We start from the raw sequence: 17,541 nt of genomic DNA, 5'->3' as shown, positions 1-17,541 counted from the left end.
TACATTTAAAAAACAAGTTGAATTGAATGGTGTTCAACAGTTTATTATATTATCGATTCACAGCCCATGCACGGTAAGGAAAGAAGCATCAGAGGTTATTGCATAAAACAGACGCCTTATATCCAACATTAGGCAAAACTTTTTAAATTGCCCCAGAACATCTTTCATTTAGTGTGATTTGATGGGTGAATTCACACAATGCAATATCACCTCGAAGGTCCGCTTGGCAGTGAAAAAATATGAGATTAGAAAACTGTAATTAAAGGGCTGAATCGTAAGAAAGTCCACTATCTAGAAAGAAGAACATCAACAAGTTGGTCTTTCAGGCCAAAATTACTTTTATTATTCTGCACGTGAACCAGGAAGATATTCAAGTTTGGAACTATGTTAGAAATGGGGTTTCTGGTTGGCTAAGGTAAGCACCTCAGTAAGTCAGAGCCCACCATTCTAGTAAGGGTAAGTCAGAGACACACAAAATATAACCTGTGCTCACTCTCTGGTAGCTTGGCACAGAGCTGGCAGGCTTATCTACGGAGCTAATGTGTAGAGCATTTGTGCAACACATTCACACAGTAACACAACGAATACACCACAAAAGAGACTCCACACTAGGTTATATGAAAAATAGCTTTCCATATTATGAATAACACAAGAAGACCAAAACGATATGAATTACGATTAGTGCAAGTAATGCAGGATTAGAGAGAATCTCATACATTTGCTAGGAAATCATAATTTATTGCATTCAGAAAAAAACATGGGGCACAGGAGCACCTGTGTGTCTACTAAACGTTATACGGTAATCTTGTGTGGGCTCGAGTCCTCAAGCCATTCGGTCTCTACGAGCAGCTCTATGCCACTCTTTGGGTCCTCCCTAGAGGTTTCAACCCCACCATGTAGAGCAAGGAACGAGGGGCCATATGTATCAACACATTTCCCCATAGACACAGAATAGGCAAAACCATTTGACACATCTGGCCCAGTGCCCCAAATACAGTCCAAAAGAGAAGGAAGGAGCACTTGAGAGACCTCTCTCAGTCCACAATTCCAGCCGCCTGCGAGCACGCGGTGCAGCTGCAAGATCCCAGTACCTTTTTAATCCAGCGTACTGTGGGGATGACGGCTATGCTTCCGGAAACCATGCCACTGGTGCTCCCAAGAGGTGCAGGCAGTGTGGCATCGGGTCGAATGGCAGACGGGAGGTGTCTCCAGCCACAATACTCCTCCTCTGGGCACAGGTGAGAGGGTAACATTGGCACAGAGCATAGAATCAGTTGGTGTGTCGGCTCAACGATCTTCTTCTGGTGGCCGGGCACAGGCAGCAGCATGACGTCAGCGGAGTTTCTCCGCGTTGCTAGGCAAAAAGTGGGGCTTCCCTCAGTGCTGCAGCATCTCTCTCCCATCAGAGAGTGCAGAACTGGAGAGAGCACAAAGAACTTGAGTCACATGCTGCTCTGGGGAAATATGAAAACAACAGTTGATGGACAGAATGCAGAACAATGCCATACATTCACCCCAGTACAGAGATCTGGGCCTAAATCCATCATTTTTTTTGCTCACTCCATTCCAGTTTGAACCCAACCATATGAAAATCAGTCTTGACCCTGTGCGATGGATTAAACCCAGATCTGTGACTGCTGGTGAATGTTCTGCCATTGTGCAACATTCCGTCCATCAATTGTTGTTTTTGCATTTGTCACCCCAAGTGGGACGGGTATGCTCAGACGTGAGTCCTGTGCTCTCCAGGCCACTGGAATCAAGCTATCCTGGCTGATGACGGCTGATAGCCAGAAACCGGTCCTAGGATGCTTGATTCCGGTCCAGGAAAGACATGGCTTGGCAGTTCGGGCTGGACTGTTCCCATGAGGCACAGGGTCAAGACCGATTTGCATATGGCCATGTCTGAACTGGGGTGGTCTGGTGAGCAAAATAACGAAGGATTAAACCCAGATCTGTCATGGTGCAACATTCAGTCCATCAATTGTTGTTTTTGCACTGGGGAAATATGAGGCAGTCAGCAAGCGCTGGTCTTCGGAGCAGGCAAGCGGTGCTTAGACAGAATCTTTGTTGGGCCCGAGATTGCAAAACAGGGGGTAAGCCAACAAGCCCTAGAAGCACACTTGGGTGCACGAAAGCAGGTAGCAAGAAGCAGGCCAGAACATCGAGATAAGATGAAATGTGGCAGTCCTTAGTGCAGCCAAGCAATCAGCAGGCAGCAGACCAACACAGCAAAGCAGTTAGCAAGAATGGTGGTTTCTCCTAGCAACACAGCAGTCCTCCTGGCAATGTGCAGAGCCAGCAGCATCTGGTTACAAGTCCCATGCAGTGTCTGATTAGATGGTGTCAGGGCCAAACTGGAAACAGAAACCGGCCCTGGCAAACTGCTCAGCAGGCCCCCCGGGGAGAGGAGGGGGGAGCGGCAGAGCAGTTTGCTAGGGCTGGGTTCGGCCAATTTTGTCACAGGGGGCTGATATTGCCGAACCCTGGTAAGAAAAAATGGCCCTCCAGGGGCTGAAAACCGGCCCCCACCCTAGCGGCCCACCGTGGAAACGCACGGTGCCCGCTACGGCCAGTCCGGCCCTGGATGGTGGTCAGAGCCCCAGTACTTATACTCAAAAATGCCTTTGATAAAGGAGGTGACTTCAAGAGCCCTCAAATTGCACAAAGATCCCTTCCAGCCTACCTCTGGCTTCAGACTATAAGTAGGGGGAAGATCAGCCCTTTGTGTGAGGGTCAGATGCAACCTTTTCAAATGTAAGTGTGAACCACCTCTCTCTCTTCCAGCCCAGGAAGATTATCAGAATGCAGATGAATATAGATGTATCCCATCAGACCCAGCCCTCCCTGTGTTGTGGCTGTCTGGGAAAAATGCCCAAAGTAACTGCCACCCAGCCCAGACATATATTGAAGACAGGCTGCATAGCATAAAGAGTGATAAGCACAGATAAATTACCACTTTTTAAAAATGCCATTTCTAAAATAGTAATGTGAAATCCAACTTCGCCAGTGATTATGATTCATCACTACCATTCTAAACATACCAAACATGGCAACACCAATTTTCTGATCAGGAATAACCATTTAAAAGTATATAAGGGATTTCCCAATGCTAGCCTATGGGAGGAGTAGCCCTCATAGCAGTGAACAATGAAATAGGCTGTTTGTCACTACCAGGACGTGTAAACCAAAAGATACATGTCCTACCTTTTGCTTACACAGCACCCTGCCCATAGGACTACCAAGGGCCTACCTTAGGGGAGACCTATGTGTTAGAAAAAGGGGAGTTTAAAGCTTGGCAAGTAGTTTTCAATGCCAATTCACAGTCACAGTAACCTGCACACGCAGGCCCTGCAATGTCAGGCCTGAGACAGGCTTGAAATGCTACTTCTGTTGGAGGCACAATCAGTGCTGCTGGCTCACTAGCAGCATTTAATTTACAGGCCCTGGGTATATGGTATACTACACTATAAAGATCTTACAAGTAAATCAATCTGCAAAACAGGAGTAAACCAATCGTATCATGTTTAGGGGAGAGAGCACACACACTTTAGCACTGGTTAGCAGTGGTAAAGTGCTCTTAGTCCTAAAGTCAACAGAAAGATGGTCAGAAAAAGGGAGCAGCGAGGCAAAGAATTTGGGGATAACCCTGTAGAAAGAGCCAGATCCAACAACCCTGTATTCTTACACCTACTCTAAACTATAAGTAAGAATACCAAAAATGTTCATCAACAATTTAAAAAAAAAACTGAATCTTGTAACTGCAAGTTTCCCTAAACAAATCTTCAAAAACGACGAGAAATGTGGTAAAAATGTGTAAATTGTCTAGGAAACTTGGGCTTTACTAACACTGCTTCCTGTGATAGTTTTTTTTATTGAATTGAAAATACATGGCTATGGAAGTCAGCCCAAGACCTAATCCGATTGCTGAACCAGTAGTAGACAATTCATTGAAGGGGTTGACTTGTACCCAATGAGTCAGGGAATAACTGTGGACATTTTTTTAACATTTAGTGTGTTCTCGTCCCTGTGCATCCGCCTATCTATTATGGCTGAAGTGTTATTAGTGAGTACTGTTTGTCCATCTTCCTGCTTCTCTTTAGTTTTTGTGTTCAAGGCCCTCACATGATCCTTATATGTTGGCTAATGTTGAGTAACTGTCTGTTTAAAGGCTCTCTTGTTCATTGTATTGCATTCTGGCTGATATTTCTTACCTACACTGGTACCTTTGTGATGCCCTTATTTAATTTGGCACACCACGGCTTAAGGTTCAAGCTCCTCGTGGGAGGAAGTTGTGAGCATCCCTCGAATTTCCCATTTATCATAGGCAAGAACATCTGCACCAGTCCACTCTACGTTCAAGCGCCTGCCGTAAGAAGCAGCCCTTTTGAGTCCTGACACCAGCCCTTGTGACAACATTTGGTGCTCGTTTTCTGTCCTCCTGTTTTTGCTGCACCATAGAAGCTTGCCAAATCTTATCTCAGTTCAGGGTCTGGATTCCAAACGGCAAAATATTACCATCAGGCCTAGGACCTAAGTTCAATCCTGAGATAGGTTCAAGAACTACACAGGGTATCATCGTGTTATAGTCTACTTTATCAATAATGAATAAATTAACGTCTTGACTCGAGTGGAAAGATAGTCCTGTAAAAATATAAAGATTTTGGCTCATATGGAATTAAGCCGTGGGTCTCATCAGGACAGCGCCATCTGTTTAGTGTCCTTAATAGGAAGGAGGATTCTTCGCTGCCACTCCGTGTCAAACAATAATCACGGTGTTGATCCCCGAAACACCATGGCACACTCTGCTACTCAACATAGCACTGAACACGCTGTGCCCGGATTGTTCCTTAACTGGATGCTCCATATATTTATATATGTAGATATGTATCACACCTTGAGCACTTTTTGCACCCTGCGCCATCTGCAATAGAATTCCATGTATTCATTTGATGTTGATGGCGTAATACAGTGCATTTGCAAATCATAGTGGTCCTTGTAAATCCTTTAATGCTACACTACTTTAACCATAGGAGATTGGTTGATTTGGGGGTAGTAAATATTTGGATAAAATTGACCCAAAGAACATTGTGCTTGCTCAAGAATTTCTTCTATCACCGGACACAAGGATTTTGAAACTGGTCAAAGATGCTACTCACACTACCAACCATACTCTTGATTTTGTTGTAGCCCCACCAGAGAACTGCCCTTCTGTGGTTCCTCTCTTTTGTGAGGAGTTTGTACTGTTTGTCAAGTTGTCCTACTTGACGCCAGCCAAAATAATATTGTTACTGGGTGTTCCAAGGGGTTTAGCACTGTCTCTAATGCTTTTAAATTGTATGTATGCCCCCTATCCAGGCTTGCTCTGTGTTTTGTCTGTACTAGGTTCTCATACGGTAAAGATACCCAGTTCATTATTCACCTACATCATCTGGCCTCAGTCTCCATAACACATTTGCATGGCTGCCTGAATACAATCCAAAAATGGATGTCACATAATTTATTATAATAAATACAAGTTAAACAGGCCCATAATTTATTATATTAAATACTAGTGAAATAGAAATCTTAATCGCTGGTAGAAAGCAGTGAGAAGGCTTGATTTGGCAGGTTAGTGTAGAAAAGATGTCCACTCCTGTCACCACGGCTAATTCCTTCTGTATGCTTCTTGACTATGAACTCATGCTGTGTGCCCCAATAAGTGTAGTATGAAGTTTCATTGGATAAGTCGGACCTTTGATTATTTGGACATATTAGGTTACAGACTCTTCCCTTCTGCCCTTTGTACAAGGTAGATCATCCAGGGGGGTGACTGCTACCTGGGGATCCACCTTTAGGCGATTCCTCCTTTGGATTTGTACAGGGCAACCATATAGCCCCCCCCCTCTATTTTACTGGTATGCTATTACATTTTGTTGTCAGATCATCCAAAGTTAGTGGTAGGACAAAATGTACTTCATGCAGTTGGGAGTTGAGTGTATCACGTTTTAACTAATGCGTGTTTTTGTTTTTTGCAAGTAAATTGTCCACTGGGAATTGCATTGGTTTCTCATGTATTGTGTTGATATATTTCTGAATGTGTTACTCCTTTAACCACTGACTTGGGTATGTCCTCATTGGAATACAGGATGGATACAAAGAAAAAAGAAAGGAGAGGTAATGCTTGTCTCCATTATTTGTCGTACCATTCCTTGATTTGTAATGGAGCTGAAGTGGGGAGTGAGGGAATATGTTTAAATAAAACAGAGGAAGCTGGCCAGGTATGGGTCCCTTATCCGGCACCTACTAAGAAGGCAGTGGCTGAAACAGGTCAACTTAAAGGAAGGACTTCCAAACTACTTGGTTTTACAAATACATCTGATAAGAGGCAAAAGCCTCATGTGTACAAAGAAGTGATGGAGGTAGAAGGGAGGGAGAGGTAATAGATATGCAACAGTTCCAAATGAGTTATGTGAAAATACCTTGTTGCTAACATTTTGGGATTACTCTATGCAGTTTAGTAAATGCAATCAAATAAACCGTAATGTGGACTGTATAAACATAATGCACTTTAAACTTACCTCTTCCTGCCAATGGAACCATTGCTTCTGAATGATCAGCTGCCTCTAAGCTAAAGCCTTTCACTGCAGTTAGCATGGAAACAACTACGAAGGAATTGTAGGGAGAACAGGTCCTGTTATTGGCATCCAGCTGAAATCCAGTTGAACATGCGCAGGAGAACTGGCCTCGTGGTTTAGGTAGGCATATCTGTTGACATGTATTCGGATTGTTACTACAGCCATTGTCGGAACCAGCAGAATCTGGAGTAGAAAAAACATCAATCATAAAGAATTCTGAAATATTCTATCATTACAACTGAAACCACAGACAAGATAGAAGTACTGATCTCTGGGAACAACACCCCTGGTGGTCTCCCAAACTAGGACCCTCATCAACCCCGGCCGACCCCGCCCGTAACCTCTGCATCATCCTGGATAGTAAGTTCACTATAAAAAGACAGATCAATGCAGTCTCATCTGCCTGCTTCCTCACCCTTTGCATGCTCTATAAGATCTTCTAGTGGCTCCCCATCAACACCAGATGGACTGTCACCCAAGCTCTTGTCACCAGCCGACTGGATTACGGCAATGCACTCTACGTGGGAATCACCCTAAAGGCATGTATGTGCGCCACATGGCACCTTCACAAATGGCAAAAAGTGCATTTGTGAAAGAAATCGCAAATCACATCAACCTCAAGTTGGCGGTAATTTGCAATTTCTTCATTAGGAATCGCACAACTTGGGTGCTTCATACATAGCATTTAAGGAATCGCAATTTGCGATTCCTTAAATGCTGACGCAAAGTTAAGGAATCGCAAATATTGCGATTCCTTCATTTTGCGATGCGATTTCTATAATGCAATGCATTTTGCGATTTTTCTGTCGCAAACGCTGCTTTTTTGCGAATCGTGTTTGCGACAAAAAAATCGTTTGATACATCTGCCCCTAAGTGATTTGCCTAGAATCACAGGATGTTGAGCGTCATTACTGCGACTTGAACCCGGTTCCCCAGATTTGAGATTGACCACCCTAGCCGTTAGGCTACATCCTCTCCCCTTAGGATACATCCTCTCCACTGCCCTGCTTATCATTTCTTCTGGTGGTGTCCAGTGTTGTCCCATGAATGCATTTAGTATCTTTGAATATCTGTAGTAGTTATAATTAATTTATATTCTGCCTGGGTGTTTTTTCTATAGAAGTGGAAACATACTGGAAGATGAAGATGTAAATTAGATATGGCCCGAGATTGCCACTAGGTTCTAACAATAATAGAGCTCCCTTCATCAAGTCATTTTTGCCCTGAGAAGAAGTGTAACCTGATGTACAAAGTTTTTTCCTGGTCACAAAGCACTGTAATTCACAAAATCACAGGTTTTGCTGCCACAAAAATGAAACGCGCGAAAAGTGTCTTCGCAAGTGAGAAATGACATTTCAAGTCCCTCTGGGAAAATTTTAACCTGAAGGTGCTCCTCCTTTTGATTTCCAAAGCCCTTTAGGGGACACGGACTTGTGTAACTCTCACGTCACTGTAACAATGCGGTCTTGACTGAGAGTGTGTGATGTATAATAATCAGATCCTTGCTACACATTTCAAAGTCTACTGGTGACACAGACTGTGCTGTGCATGTGTTGCATGATCATTTACCAAGGATCTCTTGAACTGCAGCTATGTGCTTGAATTCCATTCAGTATTTCCTTCTTATTCTAGAACGACTGGGAGCAATCATTCATTGCCTGTATTGTGGGGTAAATATTTAATGCACTAATTAACCGCATCGCTGCTGCGGTGATTTTTGCGCTGTGCGGCTGTTTTCGCAAAACCGCGTTACATGACGAGCTCAGCTCGTCATTCGCACACGCCACCCGTGGCTGATGACGAGCTGAGCTCGTCATCAGCATCGAAGGGGTTAATACATGCATGGTATCCCGTGGACTCACTCTACGCATGGAGACTTCTTCAAGAGGTTTCCCCCAGTATCAAGACACAAGGACAAGCTGCTCACAGGGGCATCTTCGCAGACAAACACTCCAATGGCTATAGAAGTCCTTTGTAGTACTGTTTGGTGGTAAAGTAACTCTGTCTTAAGAATGGGATGTTATTACCTGCATCAAATCATAAAAGCTAAAATAGTGAGATCATGCACAGATTCTGGGGTGAAATCAACTAATTCTTGGCTGCAAATGGGAGATCCATAACAAGTAACCAATGACTGCACTTCAAGTATAGTCGTGAAACTTTCAATCAAACAGGATTTCAAGTAAAATTCCAACTTCAGCGTGGGAAAGACCCTAATTATAAGTGCCCTGATAGGGTTTTTGCATATATGGCACCTGATAAAATCCAACTCGCTACAGTTTAGACAGGAGCAGCTCCTCCACTAAGGCGGAGGAGCGCCGACCCTCTGCTCTTTGAGCAGGAAAAATAAAATGATAACATATTTTTTGCAGGTTTGGGGCTGGGTTAGGGCGAGGGGGGGTTGGAGGCACAGGGGGAGGAGTGGTTTGCACACTCCACATGTGCATGACTGCTTGGCCGGCCGTCTTGGCCCAGCCAAACAGTCATGCGCACTTTGCATGTTCTTCATCAGGCTGCATTACACAGCCTGGTGGAGAACATGCCCAGGCCCCCAGGCCCCCAGGCCCCATCTGAACTGCACTGCAGCGTTGTGATTGGCTACAGGGAGCTTGGGTGCTTCCTGGTTACGGGACTCGTGGCCGGTGGATGAGGTAGCTGGTAATTTTTCTTTTTTTTATTTGGTACCTCCCGCCACTCCACCCTCATTCCTGTAGTAGTCGTGCTATGAATGGAATGCATAACATCCATAAAACACAGGTTATGTTGCAATATCGTTTTCACTCTCAGTGGCAGCCATCACACGCTTCGCTTTACAATGAATTTAGCCCGAAAAAACTCGCCCACTTTTACCACAGTCTCTTGCTGGAGTGAATTGCCACGCCACTGAAGCCATGCACGGTATGGGTGGCACGACACTCGTGGTAATGCTGGAACAGACAGCGCTTGTATACCATGGATCACAGTTTGTCATTTTGTCGGCAGTAAATTGATTCTAATCGATTTCAATTCCGCAGGATTTAGTCAAGTTTCAGACGTCTTATGTTGGTTGCTACAGGGCCATTGAACAAGATAATATTCTGGTCGAAAACAGTTACTTTGTAAAAGCGTCCAATAAACGCAGAAAAAAACCCCTTTAACCCACAAATGCTTCACATAGCAATTTCCTTCCGTAACAGGGCTCATTGAACTGCGACACAAAATACTCACTGTCTCGGTAATGGACGCGCAGGCACTTGAGCCCTGAAATGTTGTCTCTCATCACCACCTTGTTTGCGCCGGTGGCCTTGTCAACCCGCTCGATGACCTCATAATCGCGGTCACTGTAATAGAGGAAGGACTCGTGGACAGCAATGCCCCAAGGGTGGGAGAGGTGGTTGACCACAATGATGCGGTTTGTTCCGTCCACGTTTGCTCTTTCGATCTATGGGGGCAGGTACACAATCTGTTAGCATCACGTCGCTGGGGAACAGGTTTATAGAAGTAAACGTCACAATCAGAAAGTCTGACCCTTCTTTCAACAATACATTATGAATTACAAAATGTAACAGATTACTTCTCTTTGTTTATGTTCTCACTGAAAGGTGACACGTGAGTCAGTTGTTATAGGGGAAAACATAGAAGAGAATTTACAATTTCACATTAACTAATCCGGCTAACAGATTTTGTATTAGTACATAATTTATTAGTTAGAGTTTGTGCACAAATATATTAGGAAACATCAATACACAAAGGAATCGTTTTTCAAAAATGTGTAACAGAGTGCGTCACTGATTTTTGTTCCACTAAACAACTTCTGGGATCTTGTAACTTCATAAGAGGAACATGCATTGGCAAAGCCAATAGGTTTCTGCAATAGCCGAGGTACAAGTTTTTGGTATTGTTAATGTGAATGGTTTTCAGCCATATGTTGACACCTTTAGGCTTTGCCAATGTTTGTTATTCGTACCAGGACATGGTAGGGAAGACCTGCACTTCTCTTTGCTCATTTGCTTGGCTAAAGCTGACAATGTGGCTATAGAGAAGGGCGCAAGACTTTTCTGTCCTATCTAAATTTCTTCTATGGGTTTAAATTTGTTTATTAAAAATGTAAAAGCAATTACTGAATAACTTTTAAGACACGGACAGTGAATAGAGATGTTGACTTCTCACTGCAGTAATGAAGTGTCTAAAGAGAGCGACGATGCTGCTTTGCTGGGTCTTCTGGCCTCTGTGCCCAGATACATCCATTGAAACGCAGGGTCGGACTGGAAACAGCAACGAACCCTGGCAGGTTGCCGCTCGGACCGGCCCGGGGAGCGAACTGGGGGGAGGTGGAGTGATGCTAGTGAGAAGCAACGCTCCCGCTTTAGGTACAGGGGGCCGATATTGCAGCACTGCTGCAAAAACGGTCCCCAGAAACAAAACCGGCCACCATGGGTACAAAACCTGCCCCCACCTCTCCGGCCCACCGGGGAAACGCCCGGCGCCTGCTACGTCCAGTCTGGCCCTGTTGAAATGGCTCTGCCTCCAGCGCACGTGTTACCGGTGAGGTGCGACTAGTATGTTCTTGGTGCTTAACTTTGCCAATGCGTTCATTTCAACTAGTGTGGATTGCAGGGGTGTTGCCTTGTGACTGTAGCTGCAAGCTTGAGCAAGTATTTCTTGTCCCACTGTTCTCTTGTAAGGAAAGCAGCATGAGATTGACTTCAAGTCGGAACTTGATTGAGTGGTAGGTGGAGTGCAGGTGCTCACTCAGTTACATGACAGCCCTTATCTGTACGAAGACTTACTAATTGTAGATGTGCACTTTACCAAATACCATCACTGAAGCAGCCTGGCTGATTCTGAAGGTCAAACGCAGGGTAAGAATAACTGCACTGCACCAGCTCACAGCCATTTTAGAGCGGTTTAGCGCTCATTTACTTGGGAGTCTCCAACAATTGCACCAAATCCAGGAAGTTCTCTACAGAATATCAGTCTCACTATAGTACCAAAGTAACCATGCACAAATCCACTTCTAATCCCCGGCTAAACTGGTTCCCTCCAAGTGCAGCCATTTATCGCATTTTTGATTTTTTAATTTATGACACAGAACAAAAAGAGCAAGCAATTAAAGGAAAAGAAACACGTGTTTTTTTTTTGCCAAGCGATATCATTTATTCGCAGACCCAACATCTATAAATGAGTCGCTGAGCAAGCTCAGAGGGGGTAATTATGGAACAATCCATTTTCTCGTTATCCGCACAACACAATTTTTGCTCCTCATTACAGACACAATGGTCTGCTTTCTTTTAAAATGAGGTGGTATTCAAGTGGTTTAATTCTCGGCCATCTGCCAAGAAGCAATGTAAATAATGGGTTTCTGGTGAGGTGGGAGACGCACATCGCTGGACTGTGCGCCATAATATCAGAGGTTTGTCTTTGGTTCACCCGACTGTTGCTACTGAGAACAGTGTGAATTAAAACAGGTGCGCGTCCTCGTGAAAAGCGCTCTTAAAGAAATAAAAAAGGAGTCCTGAAACAATGCCCTAAAATGACTGGTCCATGCTCTCAGGGAGAGCTAAACCCTGGAAGAGGCATGACATATGCATGCCATGGACAAATGGGGAGAACGAATAATGGAGAGACAATGGAGCCAGCAAATTGCAAGCCTATGGCGGGCTGAAGCCGACAAAGTGCATACAAGTTTCCTTTCGAGACAGCGCATTTGCCCTGGCTAGAGCTGAGACCCAAAAAAGAGGCTGAGGGTTAACCTGCTGCATACAGAAAACACTGTAACCTACACTCTATGAGGGGATAGGGAGACTGAGGGTAGCATGCTGAGGAAGAGGGCTGTCTTTCCTATTCTTTTTTTTGGCGCTTTGAGCTAGCGGTAGATCACAGTCTTTCACAGATGATCCCGATCTACTAAAGTAAAGAAAGTGTTTTTAAAAAAGGTGGGCGAGCCAATGAAAGCTCAAGCTTGAAGCCTGGCTCAGCTCAAGGTCCAGTTGGACCCTCAAGCACATAACAAGCCCAGCTTTCATGTGGCTTATGCCTGCTAGCCGGTTTCTACTCAGGATTTAGTGTTATGGCCAGAGCTGCCGACAAGGTTCAAGTCTTGGTGTAGGCCCAAAATCTAGTTCTTTTGGGCAAATGACTTAATCTCCACCTGCCTATAAACAATGATTGCAACTAACGCTCACGTAAAGGGCTCCAATACCTATGAGTTCCTGATATATAAAAACTGCACAAAAATTCCTAAGGAGGTAAAAATAAAGGCTAAACATGGACAAATAGATACCCATTTCCTTGCTGATTTGTAAAAAGTGAAACCAAAAAATAAGGATACGTTGCGACTTCCCCACTCAAATTGTACGATCATAGGCAATTATTTTATTTCACCAAAACACTCTTTTTTCATTATTATGTAAGAAAGCTCTTTTCAAGTATGTGGGATTAGAATACCAATTGTTCAAAAACCCATTATGCTTGAGATAATAGACTAATGTTGCTCTATAGTAATCTGGGTCAGGTGCAGTGTTTACATGACAATTATCTTGCCACTTAGTGTACTAACGATTCATGTTTAAAAACTATCACTTTTAATAGGTACTTCTCGGGTCAGTGCTGTAATGTGATTTATTAATGTCAAAGATTCACATGTTAAGGAATGACACTTTCTTAAATTTTGAAGCAGCTTTAGCATATTTTACGTGATGTTTGTTGTGTGATTTACAGGGCTAACATTTTCAGGGCTTGACTCCTGCATGAGCTCTAATAGGTTATGGAATTACTATAGTTATATTTTAGGTGCGGACTGCTAGGTTGGAAGGAGTACAGGGTGGGAAGTTAATTAATTAATAATTGAATAACAAATATTTGTTAATTCATCATTTTTTTTTACAAATAATGATGTGCATTTATTAATTCTTTTTTTTAATATATATATATACAAAATGTTATGTTAGTATGTTATTTTATTAAGAGTTTATTCGTTTTTATATGCTCATGAGGTTACTTATATATGTAATGTTTTTTAACCCAAGTATTTTCCCTACTCTTACTTAGACTGCAGTAGGAATAGTAAAATTAATGTCTTTGCAGTTCAACATTTTTCTTACGGTTGTGCTGTTTGGAGTGGGAATATTACATTTCATCCCTCTGAAGGCCAAATCTTTCCCCGCTGTTGAAGAGTCTGGAGTGAGAATATTACATTTTACCCCCCGAAGTCCAAGACGTTCCCTACTGTTGCCCTGACTGGAGGGGGAATATTAAATTTCACCCCTCCAAAATCCAACACTTTCCCTACTGTAACACATGCTGAAGTGGGAATAGTGCATTTTACCCTTCCAAACTCCAAAACTATCCCCACCATTGCACTCTTTCCAGTAGGAATAGCAAATTTAACCCCATCCAAAGTCCACCACTTTCCCTAATATTGTGTAGACTGGAGTGGGAATAGTAAATGTAACCCCTCCAATGTTCAACAATTTCCCTACTGTTGTGTAGAGAGGAGTGGGAATAGTACACCTAATATTTTTAGACTCTAGTCCGATTCAGGAAAATAATACAGCTGTTCCACAAAGCTGAGGTAAAGTGCAACAATATTTATTGAAGCAAAACACACATATTTATATTTTAATTGTAATACTATGAATATATATATACATATATAAACATATATATTTTCATATTCATTAATTTAAAATATTAAAACAAGAAGATAATGCATAAATAAACATTTTGTTAATTATATCATATATATCTATTCATATTGATCAAGTTAACATACAAAACAAATAGCATGATGTAAAATAAGTATTTTTATTAACTATGTTACATATATATATATATATATATATATATATAATATATATACACAAATAGATGTATGTTTGTCTCTTTATATAAGTATATATTTATATAAAGTATTAGGTATGAATGGAAGATATTAAATTTACATTATGTTACATTCATATATTTAATATTTGACATTCACTAGTTTAAACTCTATTTTTGTCAACTTTTTGACAAAATTAGTGTCAATTAATTTTTTGCCAATATTTTTGTAATTACCATTATAAATACAGGGACATGATGTTTTATTTTTGGTGTTCAAAACGTTATGTTGACACTGACATATTCACCTAAATATAATGTCCCTTTAACCTTCATTTCTTTCAGTGAATTTCTAAGGTTTTCTTTAACGTAAAGTAAACTATAATAACAATTCCTAACTATAACGTCACTTTAACCATTGTGTTTTTTCAGTGAATTTCTAGGGGCTTTTTTACATGAAGTAATAGTTTGTTACCATATGTAAAGTCAGTCTCACACCACGCACAGCCTTTGGTCGTGCGTGGCGTGGGGTAGGCAGCAGGGCCCGGCTTGCAACCAGGCCCTACGTCCAACCCCCTGCAGGCAGCCAACCCCAGATGCGCACAGCCTTTGGCCGTGCACAGCCGGGGGTGTTGGTCACAGGTCCGAGCATGTCCAACTGCCCCGTAGGCAGACAACCCGAGCTGCGGACGGTCTTTGCCCATGTGCACCAAGGGGTTGGGCTCAGTCCTGGTTTGTGGCTAGCCCCTAAGGCCAACTCCTTGCAGGCAGCCAATTCCTTGTAGGCTCAGGCAGCATATGATTGACCTTTGTGTCACGGTTACCTCTTTCTGTTGGGCATTTTTTTCAAGGCAGGTAGTGGGGACCCTCTCTTCAAGCCTTATTAGGCCCTAGGGTCCCCGTCCCTCAGGGCCATAAGCCATAATTAAGGGGAGCCTTTAACACAAAGCTAAAAGGTAATTGAACTCTAGTAACCGCTACCGCTTTTGAATCCGGGATGCTTTATAAACAAATCAGTTAGTGACTGAGCGCCCGTTTTTTCCTGCAGATTTGATCACGTTCCGAATTGGTCTTCAGTGATGCAGCCCTAAACTTGCAACAAGTAGTTCTAAATACGTGACCTGAATTCATGGTACGAACGTCTGCCTGTTGAGAATATATGTTGCCTTGCATTATGATAATGTGAGTCAAGAAGTCAGCGCTTATTGGAAATGATGGTATAAACATTCTATGTTGCCGCTTACAGGTCCCACACTGCATGAAACCACGCTGATCTGCCTGAAAATCATTTGTGAAACACCGGTATAACCGACGGAGGTTTTGAAAACACGCGAACCCAAGCGCAGGTACATGCGTTGCTTAGTTAAAACTTTGCACACCTGGTTCAGCAAGAAACGAGTGTCTTTTACATTCCACCTCATTTTAACCCTTTAGGTTCGCAACTGGCACCGGTGGGCACGCTACAAGTCCCCTGTGTAATTACCTGAGATGCTCCACGCAAACATCTTCAGGTAGTAAATGTCACAAATGTCTATAAAATGGTGCACGCTTTTGGCATCACAAACTGACTTTATCCTGGCACAAATTGTCCCTCTTTCAGAAACCCCGGCAGGGACAACAACAAGTAACTGAACCCCCCCAACTGAAACCCTATAGAAAAAGTGCGACGGCCTTTTGTAAGGTAACCCCATTGCAATTACAGTTCACATTGGAGCATTTTATAGAGGCCTTTTAATTCAGGAACTTATGTATATATTTTTCTCTTTATTTTTGCACAAAATCAAACAGGAAAATCCCACAGCCCTGATGAGAACACGTTAATTCATATTTCGAGTTCGAAACGCGTCTGTAAGGAAAATCCCACAGCCCTGATGAGAACACGTTAATTCATATTTCGAGTTCGAAACGCGTCACTGTTGAGTTTTTGAATAACGGTGTATATATGGGATGTCTTTTTTGTCAAACTATTTGTTGTTTGAAAATCAATAATTCATAAGGTATAAATAAAAATACCATACAAATCCTCAATCAATAGGTGATTTGTTTCTCTAATTAAGGAGACGTTGCAAAGTATTTGTACGGACAGCACTGCGTTTTTTCTAATAATTAAGGGGAGGGCAGCATGTGGACCCTCTCCCAATCCTACTTGGGCCCCGGGAACCCCAAACCCATCCCCAGGGTCAAATTCCATTAAAAAGGGGAGAGAGGGTGTGTGACCCCTTCCCTGGGCCTAAATAAGCCCTGGCGGCCCCATCCGCATGGCTGTATCCATTAAACAGGTGGAGGGGACCACATGCACCTCCCCCGACAAGCCTATTGTGGCCCCGGCATCCTCATCTTCAGGCCCTCTCTAAATTACAAGCAGGTGCCATGGTGCCCATCGGCAGCACCCACTAAGAAGCACATATTACGGAAGGAGCTGCACAGCCCCCCTTCCTGAACATCATTAGGCACTCAGACCCCACCACCCAGGGCCAAATTCAATTAAAAAGGGGAGGGGCTACAGGGTCACCTGCTCCAAGCCTTATTAGGCCCTGTGAACCCTCTCTCCCAGGGCTGAATTGCATGAAAAAGGGGAGGGCGCCACACAACCCCCCTCCCAGTGCTGTTTTATACCCTAGGAACCCAACCCCTGGCACCAAAACCAAGAAAAAGTGGGGGGGGCGAGCAGCAGCCCCTCTCACCAAACCTTATTAAAACTCTCAGTCTGCCTGCACATTTTACAGGTTAGCGGACTCCAGGTTTCCTCTGAAGGAGTAATCATCTCTCGAAAAAGTCTTTGAAAAGGATGTAGAGTGTCAGTTCTTCAAATTAAAAAAAACATTGAACATGCTTTACACATTTCAAGAAAAGAATCACATGCTTGATTTACCACTCCACTGCCGGTCACACCCCAGTAAAGCTTTTGTTCCCTGATGTCAATGGCAATGAACTCCACATGGTCAAGATTATTGATGACCAGCACTGCAGCATTGGCGCCATCCATGTCAGCACTGGCGATCTTTGCCTGTATCCCAGTCTCAGTCCCTTGGTCTGTCCAGTACATTTTGCTGCAGAAGAGAACACCTCGTCATTCAGAGACATACAGTGACAAGAGCCATAGACATAATGGATCAAAATACATCTA

The 17,541-nt window shown here is 43.2% G+C and overlaps 1 protein-coding gene across 1 annotated transcript in view; it reads right to left on the bottom strand.

The window, feature by feature from the left end:
* Positions 1-17,541, bottom strand: part of LRP2 (LDL receptor related protein 2) — a 358,266-nt gene that overhangs the window by 120,130 nt on the left and 220,595 nt on the right. The window contains exons 35-37 of the mRNA XM_086956556.1: positions 17,287-17,464; positions 9,822-10,035; positions 6,558-6,797 (exon numbers count right to left, since the gene is read on the bottom strand). Of these exons, the coding sequence (XP_086812682.1) occupies positions 6,558-6,797; positions 9,822-10,035; positions 17,287-17,464 (632 nt within the window). The remainder of the gene's footprint in view (positions 1-6,557; positions 6,798-9,821; positions 10,036-17,286; positions 17,465-17,541) is intronic.

The sequence above is a fragment of the Lissotriton vulgaris genome, chromosome 2_1 (assembly GCF_964263255.1).
Source record: "Lissotriton vulgaris chromosome 2_1, aLisVul1.2, whole genome shotgun sequence".
NCBI lineage: Eukaryota > Metazoa > Chordata > Amphibia > Caudata > Salamandridae > Lissotriton > Lissotriton vulgaris.
This window is presented reverse-complemented; position numbering and strand designations above follow the sequence as displayed.